The sequence below is a fragment of the Pristiophorus japonicus genome, chromosome 8, assembly GCF_044704955.1.
Source record: "Pristiophorus japonicus isolate sPriJap1 chromosome 8, sPriJap1.hap1, whole genome shotgun sequence".
NCBI lineage: Eukaryota > Metazoa > Chordata > Chondrichthyes > Pristiophoridae > Pristiophorus > Pristiophorus japonicus.
Genome location: NC_091984.1, coordinates 67,678,746 through 67,703,484, shown reverse-complemented (window position 1 = coordinate 67,703,484; position 24,739 = coordinate 67,678,746). Strand labels below are relative to the sequence as shown.

At 46.0% G+C, this 24,739-nt stretch overlaps 1 protein-coding gene across 4 annotated transcripts in view; it reads right to left on the bottom strand.

The window, feature by feature from the left end:
- agbl4 (AGBL carboxypeptidase 4) overlaps nucleotides 1–24,739 on the bottom strand; it is a 1,656,729-nt gene that overhangs the window by 1,072,724 nt on the left and 559,266 nt on the right. For all 4 annotated transcript variants that reach the window (XR_011594058.1, XR_011594059.1, XM_070886905.1 and 1 more), the window contains exon 5: nucleotides 7,736–7,952. Coding sequence is in view for 2 of the 4 variants with exons in the window: in XM_070886905.1 (XP_070743006.1) it covers nucleotides 7,736–7,952 (217 nt within the window). In the remaining 2 variants the exon portion in view is untranslated. The remainder of the gene's footprint in view (nucleotides 1–7,735; nucleotides 7,953–24,739) is intronic.

Here is a 24,739-nt window from a genome sequence, read left to right as displayed (position 1 = left end):
TCGATTGCCCTTGTCTGCCTAGAGAACTGTGTACCGCGTTAACAATGTTGGTCATTTGCCGCATTTGAGCCAAGATTTTTGTCATACATCATTCTGGTCTCTTCCTTACCTGAGATAAATGTCTGGGCTATCAGAGCAGCTGCTTCCAAGGTCAAATCTTTGGTCTCAATCAATTTCCTGAAAACTCCAGCGTGCCCGATGCCCTCAATAAAAAAGTCTCACAGCATCTCCGCTCTGCATGCATCTGGAAACTTACATAGGCTCGCCAGGTGCCGGAGATCTGCCATGAAGTCTGGAACGCTTTGCCCTTCTCACCACTGGTACATGTAAAACTGGTGTCTCGCCATGTGCATGCTGCTCGCCGGTTTAAGGTGTTCCCCGATCAACTTACTGAGCTCTTCGAACGTCTTGTCCACCGGCTTCTCTGGCGCTAGAAGGTCCTTCATCAGGGAGTACGTTCTGGATCCTCAAGCCGCCAGGAGATGAGCTCTGCGTTTGTTGGCCGAATCCTGTCCCAGCCATTCCTTAGTGACAAAACTTTGCAGTAGTTTCTCAATAAAGTCGTCCCAATCATCACCGACACAGTGCCTCTCTTCTGTGCTGCTAGTGGCCATGCTCGCGTGGTTTAAATCCCAGTTTCTCATCGCCAATGATATGTCCTTACTATACAGTATAAATGCACACGAGGCCCATACTTGAGAGAAGGTCACTCTGTGACCAGTTACCTTTATTACCAAGTGATGAAGGTGGGTGGAGCTTCCCCTTTTATACCTGAAAGGCCAGGTTAGGAGTGTCTCCCACAAGTTCACCCCCTTGTGGTCAATGTTCACAAGGTGTACAACTTAGGTCAGCTTATACATGGGTTACATACATACATGACACTTCGTGGTGAAAAAATTCTCGGAGCTTTTTCTTCTACATCTGAAAAAGGGCAGCAGGATTCTGGAAAGTCTCGTTGAGTGTAAAATGTTTCTCCCTGTATCAACTTAGTCGTGGCTGGTGGGAGTAAATCTCTGCTACACAAAGGGTCGTGCTTCCACCCATAATGGGCTCAGTTTTAGCAGGGGAACGCCTGCTCCAGATTGTCAGAGGCAGATAGGCATGCAGGAGGAGGCACCGCTATCAACATCGAGTTCTCAGGCAGCGGGCAAGGGAGGCAGCAGCCATGGCTGCCCAACATGCAGAAGGGCCTGCAGATGTCTGCAGACGTCAATGTGCAGAGGCTCGACAGCAGGGAGATGGCGTGAGGAGGAGGGTGAGGTACGCTGACCCTCCTCACCAGATACTGGGCAAGGAGCCTTGCCAGCAGCAGCCTGCAGAGGCTGCACAACCTCATGAGGAAGAGGGAGAAGGTGCTCATCCAGCTGGCATGGGAGGGGCCCAGCACATACCTCTGCCAAGGAGGCCCTACCGTGCTAGATGTACCGGTGCCAGTTCTCATTCCTTCAGCTCAGCAACGAGCTATGTGTACAGAGGCTTAGATTCACCAAGGACTTCTTGACCGAACTCTGCAATGTCCTGCAGCCAGATTTGAAGCCTCACATAAGGTTGAGGACACCGCTCAGCGTGGAGACCAAAGTAACCATAGCGTTGAACTTTTACGCAATAGGCTCGTTCCAGTCTGTAAGTACAGACATCTCAAATATCTCACAATTCTCCATCCATCACTCCATCCAGCAGGTCACCAATGTGATGTACAAGCGAAGAGTGCAATATATCACCTTCCCCATGACCAGGGAGAAACAGGTGGAGCGCCAGGCCGAATTTCTGCGGATTGCAGGGTTCCCAAAGGTGCAGGTGGTGACCGACTGCACACATGCTGGACTGAGGGTGCCACAACATCATCCCAAACTGTTTATCACCAGAAAGGGGTACTACTCCCTGAATGTTCAGTTGGTGTGCAACCACCAGCGAAGGATCCTGGCAGTTGATGCCAGGTATCCAGGCAGCTCCCATGATGCCTTTATCCTGTGCCAGAGCAGTGTGCCCACCATCTTCACTGGCCCAAACCAGGACTGTGGTGGCTGCTTGGGGATAAGGGATATCCCCTGTCCACTTGGCTGCTCACTCCACTTCGTAACCCCAGGACTGCGGCCGCGTTCACTGTGGGACCAGGTGCATCATTGAGCACTGCATTGGGATGCTTACACAAAGGTTCCGTTACCTTGACCGCTGTGATGGTGCATTGCAGTGCTCGCCTGAACGGGTCTCCATCATTGTGGTCGTCTGCTGCATGCTGCATAACCTGGCTGTCAATAGTGGCCGAACCAGCAGGCCCACCGCAGGAGGAGGCGCAGCAGCATCAGGAGGAGGAGGAAGAGGAGGAATGTCCTGAACCACCCAGGAGGCATCGTCGCTATCCCAACCCTGCCAAAGGAAGTCCAGATTCGTCTGATTGCTGCTCGATTCCGATAATTTCATCCCCACATGACCCTTCAAATTCCACTTTCCATGGCCATCCCAATGAATACCTTGATACATCATTGCCCACCGTCACATTATACACCAGCCCAGATATAGGTGGAAAAATAAAGATTTAATACATACTCAATATAAATCCAAACAACTACCAGAATAATAAACGGTGCAGAAACATCATTTGCCACCTTTGTGCAATTCCAAATAAGCCCTCTTACGCGTGCCTAACCTGGTACTTCGCCTCAGTGTCTCCCCTGTGGCTGCCTCATGGGTCTGGGAAGGCTGCTGTCTCCCTGTATGGAAGTTGCAGATGTCCTTCTAGGATGCCCTTGACCAGCTTTGGGCATGGAAGGCCCAGCTAGAGACTGGTCATCACCCTCCTGGGAGGGTTCAGTCTGGCTTGGCTTAGGCGAGGCTATGCGTGGAGGCACTGGCAGAGTGATAGGTCTGGGGCCAGGAAGCAACTGGCTAGTTGGCTACCAATCATCAAAGAGCTGAATTTGGATCAAATGGGCGCCGCAAACATTGCAGTGCTAATTGGGGAAAAAAGGCCTTAACACCGCCAGCTTTCTGCCCCAGTGTGTTTCTACTGTGCCACCAAGGGTTCTAAATAAAATTAGCTAGAGAGTCTTAACACAGTTACTAACAGGTGCACATCCACAGCATCAAACTACTCAGAATTCAGTACTAAATTGGAAATCTCACACAGCCACCAAAAGCAAAATTGACATTGGAAAGAAATAAAAATCATTCTTGTGGAGAATGTTTTTTCCTCCTGTATTAAAGTAAAAATTATTGAGACATTATAGGGTGAATATATATTGTATCTGGTCCATGCTATACTGACATGATGCTGTACTTGATGCTGTAACTAGGTGTGAAAAGTGAGACTTTTAAAATCCTCACTTAAGAGAACAAATTAAAGATATAAACTTTATCCATTACTTCACTGTTATAATAAAGTAAAGTTATTTCAACATTGTTTGCAGTTCATTGCTGAAGATATCTAAGCAGGTCTTTCATTCAAACAGTTCTATTTTACCATTTTTTCTAACAAAGCTAATTAATATGTACTATTGTAAAGTATGGAGATGTTTACACCATAGAATTTTTTTTACCATCTCCAAGCCCATCCAGGACTGGACCTCTTTAGTGACACAAGAGATATGCCACTCAAGTGCAGAATGAAAATTAAAGTGCTTACTACCCTTGACATATAATGAACACGCATCATTATAATTTTATCCTCTCTACTTGAGTTTAGTCTTTTAAATTCTGTTAACAAAAAAAATTATGTACAATTATTGTTCATAGATTCTCATGTGAAGCCATAATAATCAATTTATTGTGGCTGGGCACTCTATTGTTCTCTGGCATTTGTTGCTAATTTCTATTTTTCTGAAAGTTTCAATTTATTTGTGTATAGTTGGTTCTTGATTGAACCAGTGGATGTGGTATATTTGTATTTCCAGAAGACATTCGATAAGGTGCCACAAAAAAGGTTACTGCACAAAATAAAAGCTCACAAGGTTGGGGGTAATATATTAGGATAGAGGATTGGCTAACTAACAGAAAACAGAGAGTCACAATAAATGGGTCATTTTCCGGTTGGCAAACAGTAACTAGTGGGATGCTGCAGGGATCAGTGCTGGGGCCTCAACTATTTACAATCTATATTAATGACTTGGATGAAGGGACTGAGTATAATGTAGCCATGTTTGCTGATGATACAAAGATGGGTGGGAAAGCAAGTTGTGAGGAAGACACAAAATACCTGCAAAGGGATATAGACAGGCTAAATGAGTGGGCAAACATTTGGCAGATGGAGTATAATGTGGGAAAATGTGAGGTTATCCACTTTGGCAGGAAAAATAAAAAAGCTAATTATTATTTAAATGGAGAGAGATTACAAAATGCGGGTACAGCAAGTAATCAGGAAGGCAAATGCAATGTTGGTCTTTATTGCAAGGGGAATAGAGTATAAAAGCAGGGAAGTCCTGCCACAACTGTACAGAATATTGGTGAGACCACACCCAGAGTACTGCATACAGTTTTGGTCTCCTTATTTAAGGAGGGATATACTTGCATCAGAGGCAGTTCAGAGAAGGTTCACTATGTTGATTCCTGAGATGAAGGGGTTGACTTATGAAGAAAGGTTGAGCAGGTTGGGCCTATACTCATTGGAGTTTAGAAGAATGAGAGGTGATCTTATTGAAACATATAAGATACTGAGGGTGCTCAACAAGGTAGATGCAGAGAGGATGTTTCTAATCGGAGGGGAATCTAGAACTGGGGGTATAGTTTAAGAATAAGGGGTTGCCCATTTCAAACTGAGGTGAGGAGTAATTTCTTCTCTCATAGGGTCATAAATCTGTGGAATTCTCTGCCCCAGAAAGATGTGGAGGCTGGGTCATTGAATATATTTAAGGTGGAATTAGACAGATTTTTGAACGATAAGGGAGTAAAGGGTTATGGGGAGCAGATAGGAAAGTGGAGCTAAGCTTCAAGATGGCCGCCGGGGTGGCAGCTCCCTGGGGAGCTTCCCTGACAAAACAAATTTAACCTTACAATCTTGCACCATCCGACAACTTTTTAGTCTCAACCTCCTCCCCTCCCACTGTCTAAATTTTCCCTATACTTAATAGACCCTAAAAGGGGGTACATTTTCTTAAACTTTACCTTAAACCATAATCCAACAACCCCATAAATTCGGGCCTACCTCGGACGCGAACCTTCCCTCCTAAACTCCACACCACTCATCGACGACAACGACCGGACTGCCAGCAACGACCGAGCCTCCTACAGCAGCGACTGGACCTGGACCTCTTCCCTCCTTCAGCGACCTTCTCCAGCGACCTCCTCCTTCGACGTCGAATCAGCTGCCCCACCCGATCCCCGATCCTCGACGACGCCCAATGAACCAGGTGAGCCTCCGACCAGGCGATTGGGCCTCTCCAACGGTGATTGGATACCCTCCAGCAGCAATCGGACCCCCTCCAATGGCGATCCGGCCTCCACCCCTCCAACGTCGATCGGGTCATTCCCAACAACAACCAGGCCTCCTCCAGTGGAGATTGGGCCTCCCCTCCTCGGCGATGATTGGGCCGCCTCCTCTTCGGTGACGGCTGGCCTCTCCTCTTTCAACGGCGCCTGGACCTCACCTCCTCAATGGTGATCAGGCCTCCTCCCCTTCAGCGATGACTGGGCCTCTCCTTCCCCACTGATGACCTGGCCTCTTCTCCCCCAGCACGTGGTGAGTACCATGGCTGTGACCACCCTGACCTTCCACACTGAATTCCAGCGGACCGCTGACCCTCTCAATGCCTGCCCCCAACCAAGCAGCAGACCACCTACCATCAAGGCCCAACCAAGCAGCAGACCACCTACCATCAAGGGCGCTACTCAGCGCCGAGCTTGCGGCCAACATCTTGCCGTAGGTAACTAAGCTCATACAGCAGTGCCTGGTCTCCAGTCGTCTTGGAGTCCCGAGCCACTGGACCAAAACCTTGCTTAGCTAAGCCCGTGTGATAGTTGGTGTGCAACGGCCACCCCACATTAAAAGAACTCACGCACAGGCATCTTCCACTCATCTAATCATGCCAGACATAAGACTCCCGAAGCAATTGCTCTACACGGAGCTCCTTCATGGCAAACAAGCCAAAGGTGGGCAGCGGAAATGTTACAAGGACACCCTCAAAGCCTCCCTGGTGAAGTGTGACATCACCACTGACACCTGGGAGACCCTGGCCGAAGACTGCCCTAGGTGGAAAAAATGCATCCGGGAGGGCGTTGAGCTCTTCGAATCTCAACGCTGTGAGCATGAAGAGGTCAAGCACAGGCAGCTGAAGGAGCGTGTGGTAAATTATTGCCATTCCCCCTTTCGCCCGATGAATATCTGTCCCACCTGTGACGGGGTCTGTGGCTCTCGTGTTGGACTGTTCAGCCACCAAAGAACTCACTTTAGGAGTGGAAGCAAGTTTTCCTCGATTCCGAGGGACTGCCTATGATGATGGAGCTGAGCCCAAGATCAAATCAGCCATGATCTTATTAAATAGCGGAGCAGGCTCGGGGGCCAAATGGCTGACTCCTGCTCCTATTTCTTATGTTCTTATGTTCATAAATACTGTTAGTCATCTGTTTGTTGTTATGCATTTTGATTTGTTTTCAACAGAAAACTATTACATTTTTTCGACCTGTATAGAAAAGTAATGGAGTAGATTTTTGCCTGACTGCCATCAACCCAAAGGAAGGTCAAATGGAGGATGTGAGAAATCCATTGGCTCCTTCATAGAACAGAGCCAGTTGCGGTAAGTAAAAGGTTAGGAGGCCATTCCGAGCAATGGTGGTGGAGGGTTTGGCACCGTGAATGGTCAATTTTTGAAGCACTTATGTTTCTCCTGGCCCAACAAAATTTATTTCAAAACTTACCTGTGAGGTTTTTGGAACAATCTCCAGTGGTCCCTTTAAGGACGGCTAGCTAGGCACCTCTACACCAAGTACCAATGGGTGGGGCATGTGTGGCACACCCTCCACCTATTGGTACTTCAAAATTGCAATGGAATCCTATTGACATCAATGGACACTGAGTTGAAAGTTTCTGATGAATGCCTGGGCCACCCACTTCTAGGTCCCTATCAAAAAGGCAGCGATCAGAAGCTGGAACAGGGCGGTAAATGTGTGCGATTTTCATCGGACTACTTACCCATTCCTGCCCAGCGGTGAAGACAAAAATCAGCGTAAATGTGCGCATGAAAAAATAAACAAATAATTGGTCTATCACTCAAAGTGACAGAAAAGGAGGCTGATATTGGTACTTTCTTTTCTCATTTGTTTCAATGGGGATATGTATACATGTCCAGGAGATGTATTTCCCTAGTTTTATTGCTCTCCTACTGTTTTCAATTAAAGTGCATGCATGAAAGTGCTACAAAGCATTCTTATTAGCATGGCATGTAAGTATTCATTTGTACCCGTTCAGGGAAGTGATTTTTTTTCTGACTGTCATTAACAATGTCACATTAATGTTGTGAAGAAGTACAAAAATATGCAGAATTTAAACATTTTCAACTGGATATCTTGAATGTCTTAAATTATGATGTTGAATTAAGAATAAAAGTGGAAGCACAAATGAAAGAAAAAAACGTATTCAAATTGATAACTCTACTATTTCTTTAGTTTCATTATGTATTACAAGAAACACTTAAGGCTGAAGTTTAGGTTGAAGCATTAATCTATAAGCAGTATTAAAGTGCCCCAAGCTATATTTGGGTTCTGATGCTGTTGTGCAAGACAGTTTATACATTTATAATATGCTTACCACACTTAGACCAAGCAAATCTCTTTTGAAGTAATCCATATTCCTTTTCTCCAGGTTATCTAGGTAATGTTGCAGGCGAGTATAGGTGTAAGGATAGCAGTAAGCAAATTGGTACACCTCATTATCCCGATCAAAGCAAAAGGCAAATGACATAACGTAGTTTTTCCGATGATCTGGACAGCGATAGTAATAGACATTCTTTGAAGGAAGTCGTTGCCTGCCAAATGATAACAATTAAAAAACATTAATTAAATAAAATCAGATAACTGAACGTTCAAAATTATTTACAATTCATCAAAAAACTGCAACATATATTTAATATCAGCTGCTGTTTTGAACCTGTCCATTTATATGGCATTATAATGGAGTAAAAACATCCAAGGCACGACACAGATGTGTAATAAAAAATTAGATATTGAGCAAAGTAGAAAATATTAGGAAACATCAGCAAAAGTTTGGTCGGAGAGGTGAGTTTTAGGGAGGAACTCCAATAAAGAGAGAGAAGCTGAAGAGGTGGAAGGTTATAGGGATAGAATGACAGAACATAGGCCTGCGTGGATTGAAGGCACGGCTGCCGGTGGTAGGAAAAAGGAAGAAGAATGTACAAGAGGCCCAAGTCAGAGAATATTTCAGTGACCTTGTAGAGGGCTGGAGAACGTAACAGAGATAGAGAGGGGAGAAGCCATGACAGTATTTAAATGAGGATGAGAATTTTAAATTTGAAGTATTGACGGACCGGGAGGGCAGGGGAGACGGGGTGGGGGGGTGCGTAGGTTAGCAAGCAGGGGTGAGTAGAGTTTTAGATGAGCTGAAGTTTATGGAGGGTGCAAGATGAGTAGCCTACCAGTAGAGCACTGGAATAATAGAGTCTGGAGGTAACAAAGGCATGGATGAGAGTTTCAGCAGCAGGTGGGTTAAGGTAGGGCGATGTTACAGAAGTGGAAGGTGATCTTTGTGAAGAAGAGAATATGGAGTTAGAAACTCAGCTTGAGGTCAAATCAGAAATCATCATTGTGAACTGCCGGATTCAACCTGAGATGGGAGGAGGATGGAATCAGTGGCAAGAGTACAGAGTTTGTGAAGGGGACTGAAGAAGATAGTGACTAGGAGCAAGAAATTGGGAAAGTGTAGGAAATTGAATAGAAATGTACAAAATAGAAAACTACACGACTATAAACAGGAAATCCCTATCTCTGTAACCTTCCCCAATCCTACAATCCTTGAGAACTCTATTTTCCACTAAGTGGCTAAGGCCCAAAAAATGGGCCATGTTCCAGCATTGTGGGATGTCTCGGCCTGGCTGATCACCGGCACAAGGCCCATTTTATTTGTTGCGATTTTCCACTCGGTCTTACCCCGGCGATGTCAAATGGGCGATGTGACGATCGCCCACCAAAAACAGAAGTTAAAAAAAAGCTTCCCTAGCAACACTATTCTGTGCATATGTGGGATTTTCTTTTGTGGATGAGTTTCTTTGCCACGTTTTGAAAGGTCAGAGGTCATCACACATGCTCAGAAGCACAGGGAGGGTCAGAGAGAGAGAGAGAGAGAGAGAGAGGAAGGAAGGGATGAGGAGCTGTTTGTGCTTGCTGGTATTGATATTTGAACTCGTATTGAAAATTAATAATTCTTATCAACTTAAAATTTTTTTTTGCTCAATGTTGGAAAAAAATATATAATATATTATCTAATATATTGATAAATATATTGAAATATATTGAAATATGGAGGGAGATAGTGAAAGGAAAAGGGCTAAACCCTTTAGCGAGGAGGCCAACGAGGTACTTGTGAACAGAGTGAGTGGCAGATGGGATGACTTAACACGGGGTGGGCATGGGAAACCTGGGCCGAGATTGCCGATGTCGTAACCTCGGCCTCGAACAAAGTACGTACACCTGACCAGTGCAGGAAAAGATGGAACAGCTTGTTGGCAGCAGCCAGAGTAAGTTGCATTTTATATTTAAAATTTTACATATGTAATATTTAAATGATGCATATAAATTTTAATTGGAATCTTGAATGTCATTTCTTAATAGTATTAATTAATTAAATTATGAATTAATTTATGCAACCTAACAATAAGTTGAATTTTATATTATGGAATATTATTCATATTGCTCATATGCAATGCAATGCAAAGTTCTAATCGAACATTTAAACCTGTCAATCTTAAATGTTTATTACCAAGTCCATTAGCTTATGCCATGCAATATTACCTTATCATTTACAGAAGAAGATATCTATCAATCGAGCTGAGCAGAGGTGGATGGGTGGCGGCTCTGCTCAGGTTCAGATTTTATTAGAATACGAGGAGCTTGCGGTCGCCTTAGTGGGGCCTGACAGCCGTTCTGTCACGATCCGTGGTGTGGCCGAACCCACCCTTGAGTCTTGTGAGTAAAGGGAACTGTGCAATGTGTCAAACATTATTAAAGACATCTTAAAAATATCTTAGTTACGCATGTAATGTCCTGCAATTATAATTCAATTTGATATATACTTTTGATATACTCTTGATTTATGAATGAGGTTATGTCAGCCCTGGTGAACCCTTGTACATATGGGGTATTGAACAGTATTCTTATGTTATGGGTTACTGAAAAATTGATATGTATTGATATGTATGATTACTAATAATGAACACCGTTAATGTCCTAATAAGTTGTTTAGAAATGTCATTCGTCTTTTTAAGGTCAAGTGTCGTTAGAATCAGTGGACTCATCCATTCCTTCTGCACCGTCAATAACCTCACAGGAGGAAGAGGAGCTGCCAAATGTGGAGCAAGAGAAGGAGGAAGAGGAGTAGGAGGAAGAGGACGATATTGTTTTTGTGGGGGAGGAACAACCTGCGGCCATCTCAATTGAGATGGATGAGACAACGGGACCAAGCGGTGTGCAGGTGGTGATGCCAAGGTGCAAAATATTGCAAACGCCGACCCCACGGAGGTCGGGTCAGCGGGATGAGCAATCGCCTACCATGGAGAGCCAGACGGAGAGCTTGATATCCCTGTGCAGGGAGACGCTCGCGATCAGTCGCGACCTTATTCAGGGTTTCGCAGGTTTCTCCGCAAACTGGAGCCAGTTCTCCGCAAACTGGAGCTAGTTCTCTGAGAACTGGAGCCAGTTTCCAGCAACCTGGAGCGAGTTCAACATGAACTTCTCCAACTGGTCTTCCGTACAAACACAGACAGCACGGGAGACGTTGTAGGCCATTCGTGAGCAAACCGCCGCAACCAATGCCCTTCGCCATGCGTTGATGGCTGCACATGGTGCTGCACCCCAAGGTGTCGTGTCAGCTCACAGCGAGACCCCGAGGAAGCAAGCGAATATGGAGGACGCAGTTCCTCCGGACTCGGAAGTGGAGCCTCAGGCTTCAACTTCCACTCCTTCACCTCCACCATGGCAGGAAGTCTTGACATCCCACACTGCACAACGTGTTCGTGTCAGCGTAGACCAAAATGGGCGGGTGGGGTAAGAACACGGGGTGGGAAAGGACCTGGAGGGAAATGTAGCCGCAGGTAGGGAGGGGAGTGTTTTTTTCATTGTTGAATTGTTTTTTGTTGTTGAAAAGTTGTTATCGTTTTGTTCAATGTTCATTGGGATTTGAGGGAAGGGTGGGTTGCGGGGCGGGGTGGGGGGAGGGAGTGGGGGGGGAGGTGGTGTTGTTAAATAGTTTTTAGTCTTTGTTAATAAAAAAAATCTTTAATTCAACAAATTTTGTGCCTTCTCTCTTAGTTACATTAGTTAACAAATTTACAGTTGTTCATCCTTATTTGTTTATTCTTTTATTGTAGCAGTACTTTACTTAAAATTTACTTAAAGAAGCATTAATGCCAATGATAGGCCAGTGCAGGCAAGACAACGATGAAACCCCACGCAAATGAAACTTTTGATTAACCCTAACTGTAAATGAACATTTGAATATCCACAAAGATAGTTCATGCAAAGCGTTCATTAATTAGCTGCTGACGCAACAGCTTAACGGTCGTGTAACTGTCCCTGGCTACTGGTCTTCGGGAGGGGGGTGGTGGTCCCGGTGCTAGATTGCCAGCTGATTGCGCTCCCCTATGTCCTCGCCTGCGTCCTCTTCCGCCTCTTCCTCCACGTCAGCTGGCTCTTCTGTCTCCCCTCCTTCTGGAGGTGGACCTGCAGCCCGATCTGGCATTACTTGTCCTCTTCTTATAGCTAGGTTATGCAGCATGCAACACACCACAATAAACTCTGCGACCTGGTCTCAGGGCGGTACTGTAGGCTGTCTCCAGAATGATCCAGGCACCTGAAGCGCTGCTTTAGGACTCCAATTTCTTTTCAACGATGTTGCGTGTCACTATGTGACTTTCATTATAACGTTTCTGTGCTTCAGTGATGGGATTACGCAGAGGGGTCATGAGCCAACTGGCAAGACCATATCCTTTATCCCCAGCATCCAACCGTGACCTTCTGGCTGATCAGAGGTCAGAGATAGCACAGGTCAGAGATAGCACTTTCACATAGGATGTGCGCATCATGGATGCTGCCAGAAAATGTAGCATTTACTGTCAGAATTGTTTGATTATGGTTGACAACAAGCTGTGCATTTAGGGAGTGGAACCCTTTTCTGTTACGAACCACCTCTGCGTTCTTTAAGGGTGCTTTCAGGGCAATGTGCGTGCAGTCTATTGCTCCCTGTACCTTGGGGAAGTGTGATATCCTGTAGAAACCCAAAGCCCTCTCGGTCTGTGCCTCCCTGGTCATTGGGAAGCTTATGAAGTCCATCCTGCGAGCGTAAAGGGCTTCAGTCACCTTTCAAATGCAGCAGTGTGTAGCGTGCTGAGAGATATGGCAAATGTCACCAGCTGAAGCCTGAAAAGATCCTGATGCGTAGAAGGCTAGGGCAGCAATAACCTTCACCTCAATGGACAGTGCGGTTCTGATGGTGCTGGAAGGCTGCAAATTATCCTTGACGAGTTGGCAGGTCTCATCGATGACCTCCTTCCGGAATCGCAGCCTCCTAAGACAAGCGTTTTCAGACATGTTCAGGTAAGATTGCTTTTACAAGTACCTTCATTGGCTGTACGGTCGCCTCCTCTGTCTTCGTCTCCATCTACGCACTACTCGGCCACCTCTTCGATTGATCCTTTTAGTAACCAGTGTGTGAGCAGTTACAATTAATGGCATGGAAAGCACAGGCGCCATATCACTATCAATAATTACTTTCACTAATTTAAAATAATCTCTCTACTCTCTACTCTCTAATCACTGTACTCTGTACTTGCTGTACTTTCTACGTTGTATACCAGTCAGTTTAATAGGCCCCAACAATATTAGTAAATAATTTCAATAAGTAATTTTACTATGTAAAAGCTATTTCCAAAATAATTTCACTATATAAAAGCTATTTTCAAAATAACTTTAAAATACCTACTTTATATACCCTGATCTAATATTCTGAGTAGAATTATCTTTAAATTAACTCTCTAAATAACTCACAACTATTTAGCTCCTTCTTTTCTGTTGCCGCCACCCTTCCTCCGATCTTCAAAATGGCGTCCTTAGTGACCATTTCCTTTTGTTAAGCCCAGTAAAAGCAACTATTTCTCAGCATTCTTTTGGGCCTTGCTTCAGCCCAGCGAAGTGCATGCTAGGTGCCAAAACTTGGGATGGGCCTGTGGGCGATCATTTCGGCGATGTGAGTGGAAACTTGGGCACCTGTTTTTCCGGCGATCTTTTGGGCCTAGTTTTTCATGAAAATTGGCAACAGAGGTCCGTTTTGGGTGATAGATGGGCCTTAGATGGGCGATGTGAAGTGGAAAGTCATGTTCCTTCAGTTCTGGCCTCTTGTGCATCCCCCACTTTTTTCCTGCCACCAATAGCGACTGTGCCTTCAACCATCTAGACCTAAGCTCTGCTATTCCCTCCCGAAACCTCCACCTCCTTTTGCTCCTTTAAAACCCACCTCTTCAACCAAACTTTTAGTCACCCCTTCTAATTTGTCTCTTTTTGGCTTGGGATCAATGTTTGCCTGATTACACTTCTGTAAAGTGCCTCTGTTCATTTTTCTATACTAACGACAATGGCCCAGAAATCCCGGCCTCCCCGGCTCCGTACAGAGTGTGTACGGACCCGGGAAGGCATTGCAAAAGCTGGTTTTCAGTGCACAATGTGCATGCGCTAAAAACTGACTTTTCCAATCTGTTGAGCTCCAGCTTGTCAGATCATCCATATCTCGGGAGCGAGGGCATTTGCAAGGGCAAGATTGCGGTATTAATCCATATCTTGCCCACCAAATGTCCTCAAAACTCTTGCGCCTGATAAAGGCAGGCGCATAGCCTACTTTTACAGGCGTAAGAGTTTTAAAACATACAAAAACATAATAAAATAATATTTAAAAACATGCTTTATTGTTAAAAATACTGCCTACTATGGTAAGTTTTATTACCTTTATTACCTTTAATTGCAATTGATTTTAATTATGTGAGGTGTGTTTTTTATTTTTTATTTTTTATTTCACGTGACTGCACCATCTCCGTGGGAACCTCAAGGATGGGAGCGCACTTCGCAGTGTGGGAAGAGAAGGCATCCCCAATGGAATCCCATGCTCCTCTGGGACCACTAGGTAAATTCGTAAAAATTCTCCGGTCGGAAGCGTTCGTTCGAAAGAAGCCTCTGACCGGAATTTCAGGGCCAATATATGAATTCAAATTGTGTTGTTGTTGTTCTCAACAATTCTCTCATGAACGAGCTAATGAAATAGCCCTTTGAAGTCTTAGTAGACAATAACTGCATGAGTTGCCTTTCACCAGCTACAATGACTTTTTCATAAAAAGGTTTATTGAGCATCACTAATTTCACTAATCTCATGTTTACTGGCAAATCATGGTTAGTCAAATTGGCATATATTTTGCTTGTTACGATTGTCGCTTTAACAGCAGTCTCAGTTTTTGCTCAGTGGTTAGCACCCTCACCTCTGAGTCAGAAGGTTGTGGGTTCAAGTCCCAATCCAGGGACTTGAGTACAAAAATCGATGCTGACATGCCAGTGCAGTACTGAGGGAGTGCTGCACAGTTGGAGGTGCTGTCTTTCGGATGAGATGTTAAACCAAGTCCCCGTCTGCTCTCTCAGGTGGACGTAAAATGTTGTGTATGTATATACCCTGTACCCCCAATACAGTTACATAAGACCATTGAATGTATCTTCACACTGTATTCAATAAGCCTGTACCACCAGAGAGTGCAACTGGTGGAGACTTAGAGGTCATCTGCACGCCACAGGTAACCAAGTATAAAAGGAAGCTCACCTTACTGTACCTTCATTCAGGAGCTGCAATAAATGGACTAAGGTCACAACAGCTCAAGTGCAATACCTTACCTCATGGAGTGCTAGAGTGCTTACGGACACAACAATTGGCTCTAATGAACAAAATGTTGAATCATTGTGGGTGGAGATTAGAGATAGTAAGGGGAAAAAGTCACTGGTGGGCGTAGTTTATAGGCCCCCAAATAATAACTTCACGGTGGGGCGGGCAATAATCAAGGAAATAATGGAGGCATGTGAAAAAGGAACGGCAGTAGTCATGGGGGATTTTAACCTACATATCGATTGGTCAACTCAAATCGCACGGGGTAGCCTGGAGGAAGAATTCATAGAATGCATACGGGATTCTTTCTTAGAACAGTATGTTACAGAACCTACAAGGGAGCAAGCTATCTTAGATCTGGTCCTGTGTAATGAGACAGGAAAAATAAACGATCTCCAAGTAAAAGATCCTCTCGGAATGAGTGATCACAGTATGGTTGAATTTGTAATACAGATTGAGGGTGAGGAAGTTGTGTCAGAAACGAGCGTACTATGCTTAAACAAAGGGGACTACAGTGGGATGAGGGTAGAGTTGCCTAAAGTAGACTGGAAACACAGACTAAATGGTGGCACAATTGAGGAACAGTGGAGGACTTTTAAGGAGCTCTTTCATAGTGCGCAACAAAAATATATTCCAGTGAAAAAGAAGGGTGGTAAGAGAAGGGATAACCAGCCGTGGATAACCAAGGAAATAAAGGAGAGTATCAAATCAAAGACCAATGCGTATAAGGTGGCCAAGGTTAGTGGGAAACTAGAAGATTGGGAAAATTTTAAACAACAGCAAAGAATGACTAAAAAAGCAATAAAGAAAGGAAAGATAGATTACGAAGGTAAACTTGCGCAAAACATAAAAACAGATAGTAAAAGCTTTTACAGATATATAAAACGGAAAAGAGTGACTAAAGTAAATGTTGGTCCCTTAGAAGATGAGAAGGGGGATTTAATAATGGGAAATGTGGAAATGGCTGAGACTTTAAACAATTATTTTGCTTCGGTTTTCACAGTGGAAGACACAAAAACCATGCCAAAAATGCTGGTCATAGGAATGTGGGAAGGGAGGACCTTGAGACAATCACTATCACTAGTGGGGTAGTGCTGGACAGGCTAATGCGACTCGAGGTAGACAAGTCCCCTGGTCCTGATGAAATGCATCCCAGGGTATTAAAAGAGATGGCGGAAGTTATAGCAGATGCATTTGTTATAATCTACCAAAATTCTCTGGACTCTGGGGAGGTACCAGCAGATTGGAAAGCAGCTAATGTAACGCCTCTGTTTAAAAAAGGGGGCAGACAAAAGGCAGGTAACTATAGGCCGGTTAGTTTAACATCTGTAGTGGGGAAAATGCTTGAAACGATCATTAAGGAAGAAATAGCGGGACATCTAGATAGGAATAGCGCAATCAAGCAGACGCAGCATGGATTCATGAAGGGGAAATCATGTTTAACTAATTTACTGGAATTCTTTGAGGATATAATGAGCATGGTGGATAGAGGTGTACCGATGGATGTGGTGTATTTAGATTTCCAAAAGGCATTCGATAAGGTGCCACACAAAAGGTTACTGCAGAAGATAGAGGTACGCAGAGTCAGAGGAAATGTATTAGCATGGATAGAGAATTGGCTGGCGAACAGAAAGCAGAGAGACGGGATAAATGGGTCCTTTGCGGGTTGGAAATCGGTGGTTAGTGGTGTGCCACAGGGATCGGTGCTGGGACCACAACTGTTTACAATATACATAGATGACCTGGAAGAGGGGACAGAGTGTTGTGTAACAAAATTTGCAGATGACACAAAGATTAGTGGAAAAGCGGGTTGTGTAGAGGACACAGAGAGGCTGCAAAGAGATTTGGATAGGTTAAGCGAATGGGCTAAGGTTTGGCAGATGGAATACAATGTCGGAAAGTGTGAGGTCATCCACCTTGGGAAAAAAAACAGCAAAAGGGAATATTATTTGAATGGGGAGAAATTACAACATGCTGAGGTGCAGAGGGACCTGGGGGTCCTTGTGCATGAATCCCAAAAAGTTAGTTTGCAGGTGCAGCAGGTAATCAGGAAGGCGAATGGAATGTTGGCCTTCATTGCGAGAGGGATGGAGTACAAAAGCAGGGAGGTCCTGCTGCAACTGTATAGGGTATTGGTAAGGCCGCACCTGGAGTACTGCATGCAGTTTTGATCACCTTACTTAAGGAAGGATATACTAGCTTTGGAGGGGGTACAGAGACGATTCACTAGGCTGATTCTGGAGATGAGGGGGTTACCTTATGATGATAGATTGAGTAGACTGGGTCTTTACTCATTGGAGTTCAGAAGGATGAGGGGTGATCTTATAGAAACATTTAAAATAATGAAAGGGATAGACAAGATAGAGGCAGAGAGGTTGTTTCCACTTGTCGGGGAGACTAGAACTAGGGGGCACAGCATCAAAATACGGGGGAGCCAATTTAAAACCGAGTTGAGAAGGAATTTCTTCTCCCAGAGGGTTGTGAATCTGTGGAATTCTCTGCCCAAGGAAGCAGTTGAGGCTAGCTCATTGAATGTATTCAAGTCACAAATAGATAGATTTTTAACCAATAAGGGAATTCAGGGTTATGGGGAGCGGGTGGGTAAGTGGAGCTGAGTCCACGGCCAGATCAGCCATGATCTTGTTGGGTGGCGGAGCAGGCGCGAGGGGCTGGATGGCCTACTCCTGTTCCTAATTCTTATGTTCTAACAATTGGCGACAAGAATATGAATTTCCACGCAAAAAATGTCTAACCTTGGAAACTGTCAACAATTCGCTGATGGGGAAGATTGGGATGCCTTTGTGGAAAGACTAGAACACTACTTCATCGCGAACGACCTGGCTGGAAACACACCGACCTCGCTAGCTGATAAGCGCTGAGCTATCCTGCTCAGCAGTTGTGGGCCCACTGTTCATGGCCTTGTCAGGGACTTGCTAGCCCCAGAGAAGACGACAACCAAAATGTTCGCGGAGCTCGTAACGTTGATATTGGAACAGCTCAAGTCTAAAGAGAGCATCCTCACAGCCAGACACATCGGCAGCTCAAAGGCCAAGGAATCGCAAAATATACTACAGACCTGAGACGATTGGCTGCACCTTGTGATTTTGGCGACCACCTCACCGAAGCACTGAGGGACAGCTTTGTTATTGGAATCGCCCACGAAGGCCGCCTCCACAGGCTGCTCTCTGCGGACACCATGATCACTCTGCAGAAAGCAATTAACGTGAGCCAAGCGTTCATGGCCTCAGCCTGTGATTCCAGAAGGATGATGACTCAACCCCAGGATTCTAACCCGGCAAGTACAGTGAACCGAATGGCGCCTTTCAGAGGCAAGACTGCGACTCCGAGCCCCGGAACCCTGAGTCCGCTGCATGGGGCCAACCGGCCAGCCCCATGCTGGCGCTGTGGAGGAAATCTCAGAGCCCACCAGTGCTGATACAGAGACTATATTTACAAAAGCTGTAACACTAAAGGCTATCTCCAGCGAATGTATAAAAATAAATTTTACTCACCGAGTCGTTGAAGAGTTGGCCGATCACCTGGGCTCCAGCGCTGATGAAGACGAAGAGAGAGTCCAGGAGGCAGCTCAGCCCCAGGAAGAGGTATATGGAGTGTTTACCTGCTCCATCGAGAGTTCCCCGTTGAAAATAGAAGTCGAAATCAACGGTGCTCCAATCTCGATGGAGGTCGACACAAGGGTGAGTCAATCGCTGATGAACCAGGCGGCCTTTGAGAAACTCTGGGACAATCCTATCAAACAACCTAAAATGCTACCAATCCAGGTGAAGCTGCTCACTTACACAAACGACACCATCCCAGTCATTGGCAGCGTGGATGTCCAGGTGTCCTATGGCAGAGCGATGCACAAGCTACCTTTGTGGATCATTGCTGGTGATGGTCCAACGCTGCTAGGAAGAAGATGGATGAAACAAATCCAAATCTGTTGGAGCTGGGAATGCCTCCTGGACTCGGTGATCAACGTCCTATGCGGCCCCAAATTTGGATCCATTGCAGCACCTGAAGATCCGACCGTCCAACTCGATTGCTTGGTGACGACACAGACCACACTACCCAACGGCGAGATGATCCAACCCGAACGACCAGACCTCACCTTCCGGGCTCCAGTGGCAGGACTCCGAAGGAAGAAGATCGCGCAGAAGGTAAATTCCCAGCTTCAGTAGCAGAACCTGGGGAGAGAAGGATCACCGCAGCCTACCTTGTGGAGAGAGAAAAGATGGCGCCCATACCACGAGGTGAAGTGCCTAAAATCAAAATGGCCACAACCAGCATTGAGGGAGCAAGACGTGATGCCGAGCAGCGAACCGGATTGGGGTAAAGATTACAAGGCGCTCTTAAAGAAGACCGGCAACCCAGAACAATTAAAGGAACAGTTCCACTTTTTGTACAGCGATGCCGGTGATACTAATGTAAGAGATGTAATTAACAAATGCAAGTATCTAAATGTACCTTTGAACAGCGATGCCGGTAGGTTACGTGAAAAAGATGTAATTGATAAATACAAGTATCTAAATGTAATATTGTACAGCGATGCCGGTAGTACACAGGGAAAAGATGTAATTGAGGGAAAAGATGTAATTGACAAATGTGAATTTGTACCTGAGTGCGATCGGAGCCAATGTATCATGAATGTAAATGATGAAATAATGTGTGATGCCGGGTTCAATATGCACGCCGACAAGACCAAAGGCAACCTCCCATTTGAAGCACCTAGGTCCAGCGGGCTACCCGATCATGTAACCTGCGCCTCCGGGACCAATACGATGCCCCAGGGAATGTGGACACATGCAGAGGGAACATACCCACTGCAGGTCCAGCGATCAGCGGATGGCACAGGCACCACTACTGGCACCCTGCCCCAGATCGGCCCTACCTCTCTGGCCACCAGGGCCAGTACCAAGAGGCCAGCACCCTCCAGCCCTCCTGACGGGACCTGGGATGACCAGCCTCCCACCACCGCTGAAGGGCAGCAGGGAGACCCTGCAGCCCTCAAAGGAGGACAGGGAGGCCACACATTCCTGTGGCTCTGCCCACCACTAGGCAACGGCAAAGGCTCTGAGACTCAGCCAGGGGAGCAATCCGAGCCCAGCCAGCTGGCAGAGGGCGCAGTGCCGCCATCAGACAACCTGGACACAGTCCGGTTACTCTGGAACTAGCATCCTCACCCACCTGCACCTACAACCCAGGGGCAAGACTGCAATACCATGTATGTATCTTACCTATCACATGTACTCATTCCACTTCTACAAAACCCAAACAGTGATGTAACCAATCCTATATATTTTTTTCCATTCTCTGTACATGTATGTAAATGCAGATGTCGAGCCACACACATGGTCTATGTATGGGAGAGGGGGGGGAATGGATGTATGCAGCCATGGACACACATGGATCACACCCAGAACCCACTCAAACCTCACTGCAACCTCCAACCGTCCACTGATGACCATTTCCCAATGTCGTGGCAATAAGGACTTGGGGGTCCACAGGGAGAGAGCCATTCCCAAGCACAAAGTCGAGGACCAGAGCACACAGTGCAAAGGCTAGTGGCACAAGACTAAGGGGGGAGTGATGTGTATATATACCCTGTACACTCAATGTACAGTTAAGTTAAGGTAAGTGGGTTTTGCATTTTTTTTTGTGTGGTTCCGTGATGCGACAAGTACATTAGGTGCCTTATCGATGCGGTGACCAGTGCGTGAGGACAAGCTAGTTCCGGAGCTGCTGGGTTGTGTCCCTGCAGTCTGAAGGCCACTCAGTGCCCGGTGCTGGCAGTGGGAACCTTGTTGGCTCACGTAGCCTGCTCTCAGGGCTGTTGCCGTGGTCCCTAGCATCGGGCCGGTTCACAGATGTCTGTGACCGCCCTGTCCTTTCTTTGCGCCCTGGGTCACAGCTACACCCTGAGGAGCTGTTGTCTAGCAGTGCACAGGGAATTGCTGACTCACTGGCCTGAGCGTCATTTGGTTTGGGATCCTGGCTGGTGCCTGTTTCCTTTGAGGAAACAGTGGCGGGTGACCATACATCTAGGGGTATGGCCTTGGTGCAGTCTGCTCCTTCAGGCTTGTGGCAATTTGAGCCATCGGTTGCCTGAGAGATGAAGCCGACCCGGGGCATGGTATCGATACCGTTACCGTTGCCCTGATGTAGTCGCTTGCCCCGCAGATCGTGTGTGATGGCTGCTTGTGGCCACACTTCATGGTACATGACTCTGGTCCCCGGGACGCAGGCTACAGCATTGGGTAGCTCGCTGGACCTGTGTGTACCCGATGGGTGTCTGCCCGCTGCATTGGCTGTGTGCAGTGGGAATCCTGCATCGCACAACATTTCCTTACTTATGATGGACACTCTGTGGGGCCGACCATGATCACAAGACTTTTCCTCGCTGGTTACATATACACAGTTCAGATCAATTACACATTGTACATAATCGCGTGACTTTTCCTTGCTGGTTGCATGTATACGATTCAGATTATCAGTTATACATTTTACATGATCAGTTACACATTTTACATGATCAATTAAACATTTTGTCTCCGACTTACAGTTACTATTACATTGCTTGAGTGTGTGGAACTGTCTCTTTAATTGTAGTGGGTTGCAGGCCTCCTTTAAGAGAGCCTTGCTTGCCTTACCCCAATCCGCTTCTCCGTTTGGTGCCACATGTTGCTCCATCGCGCTGCACCTTGTGGTCTCGCTGCGGCCATCTTTTTCTTCAGCGCATCACCTCGTGGTTTGGGCGCCATCTTTCCTTCGTCCACGATGTCGACTGCGGTGATCCTCTTCTCCCCGGGTTCTGCCTCCACAGTTGAGAAGTAGCTTCTGGATCCAATTTTCATCCTCTGGAGTCCTGCCACTGGAGTCTGGAAGGTGCATTCGGGTCGTCTCCACGCAGTCATGCTGGGCGGCCTGTGTCTTGGGTGCTATGCTGGTCTGCTCTCCAGTGCCAGGTCCACTCTCAGGTGAGGGCTTGCTTTGCCTCTGAGCGCAGAGGGCTTCGATCGCTGGAGGGATGAAGTCTTCCCACTTCCAATGGATCTTCTCCATCCACCTTCTGCCGAGCAGCATTGGTCCATCACCTGCAACAATCCACAGAGGTAACTTGTGCACCATGCCATCAAGGAGTACCTTTACATTCGCACTATCAACGACTGGGATGATTTCATTGGTGTAGGTTCACAGCTTTGCCTGAACCGGAGTCAACTCGGGTCGTTCAGCCGGATTATCCCATAGCCTCTCAAAGGCTCCTTGATTCATCACTGACTGGCTCGCCCCCGTGTCCACTTCCATGAAGACTGGACTTCCCTCTATCTCGACTTCCAACTTCAGCGGGAAACACTCGATGGTGCAGATAAACATGCTATGTACCTCCCCGTGGCACTGGGCTGCCTCTGTGTCTATCAATTCATAATCCACGCTGGATTCATGGCCATCTGCGGACTCCTCATCGACACAGTGAGTCATATTTCTCTTACACATTCGCTGGAGATGGCTCTTTGTGCCGCAGCCTTTGCATACATAGTCTTTAAAACGGCACTGGTGAGCCCTGTGATTCCCTCCGCAACACCAGCATGGTGCTACTCGATTAGTCCCACTCGGCAGACTCTGAGTTAAGGGACTCGGGGGCCTGTTCTCTCTTCCCTGAGAGGGTTCGCGCTCTACAATCCAGCCTCTAAATGGCGCCACTCTGAGCACAGTACTTGCCGGGTTTGAGTCCTGAGGGTGAGACATCTGCCTCGAGCCGCAGGTCGAGGTCATGAATGCCTGGCTCACAGGGATGGCCTTCTGCAGTGTGACTGTGGTATCCACCGACAGTAGCTTGTGAAGAAGGCCCTCATGGCCAATTCCAATGACAAAAATGTCCCGCAGTGCTTCATTGAGTCACAATGTGCCGCCAGCCTCCTGAGGTCTGCGGCGTACTTCGCGACTTCCTGGCCTTCGGGCCGTCGGTGAGTGTAGAACCGGTGTCTGGCTGTGAGGATGCTCTCCTTGGGCTTGAGTTGCTCCTGGATCAGGGTTATGAGCTCCTTGTGCGACTTGGTCGTTGTCTTCGCTGGTGCCAGCAAGTCCTTGACGAGGCCATAGACGTTGGGCCCACAACTGGTTAGCAGGATAGCGCGGCGCTTATCAGCCAGTGCGGCCGGGTCGTCTCCTGCCAGGTCGTTTGCTGTAAAAAAGTGTTCTAGCCTCTCCACAAAGGCATCCCAATCATCACCATCTGCGAACTGCTGCAATGTTCCAAGGGTAGCCATTTCCACGTGAAAGTTCGTAATCTCATCGCCAGTTGTTGTGTCCTTAGATGACTCCGTGAGTCAGTGTGTTGTACTTGAACTGTAGTGACCTTAGTCCTTTATTAGTTAACTCCAGAGTGAGGATCACATCTGGTGGCCTGCCTTTTATACTAGGCCAGACACATCTGTACAGGTCACCTCCGAGTCTCCCACTGCTGTGCCCTCTGGTGGCACACCTTGTGATAGTACCAACAGTAGCCATGTAGGATACATGACATGCATGAAAGGCGCTATATAAATTCAACTCTTTCTTTCTAAAGCTTCTGGTTCCTAAAGTTATGCTTGTGCCAGTCCTTAAAAGTATTATATTTGCTATTCTCCACTCCTCTTATTGGAAGTACTACAAAGAGAATGCCTGCCAACCACACTATTTCCTCCTTCATTTATTTTTATCGTAATATTTCAATGTTGGTTTCATTCCAAATACCAAAGAAAATAACTAATTCAGTATGTCTATTTATGCCAGGCCCCTCTTAAGATTTTTTAGTAGCTTGGCCTTTTTTATTATGGTAACTTTTTGTGTTAACACATTCACATATATTACATAGTTGTAGCATTATACAAGTACATTCATATTTTTAAGTATTAACTGTCATTCAGCAAATAATCTGAGTGTATCTAATATCGCTTATTCTCCCACAAGTAAGTACATCTTTGATCCTGTTTTGTTTTCCCAGGTCCAGAAGAAATACCACTAGTTAAACATGTATCTGTTGAAGATTCCTATCCAATTAAATTTACTGCGCAGATCATTTTTAGTACTGCAACATCAATCATTAGAAGGCCAGATTTGTTATCTACATTTCTAATCCTCCTTATTCCATTGTTTTAATGCAAAAGAGATAGGGCATTAGTTGCTCTTGCAATAAATAGTGATCAAGGTTAAATGATAGGAGACTGATGTTTGAGTATAGCTCGATAGTTTGTCTGCATTTAGTAAAACTGTTGTAGATGCCATTTCACTATTTATAGGCGTGAGTAGGAACATGCATATGTTTTTCAGGAAACCAGATGAAAATTTAATACAACATTACTCAGTTGTTGAGATGGCAATTCTGTGATATGGTAAACACAGCTCTTATTAGAACCATTTTTGTAAGCGATGAAGACCTGGAGTTTCCTCTGTAATGCCAGCCAAAATTAGATTATACAGCAGCGGAAGAAGAAGAATGAAAATGAAACAGGAAGTCTACTGACAGATCTCCAATACTACCACAGCTATTTTTCCTCTCCCCCTGGCAGGGAAGTCAGCCATCCAACCCTTCAGCATCTCACTGTACTTAAATGATAGTTGGGAAAGATGTCGGGCAAGGGAAACCAATTGATTTACCTGCTTCCCAGCTGAATATCTCCAAGTTTGCGGATG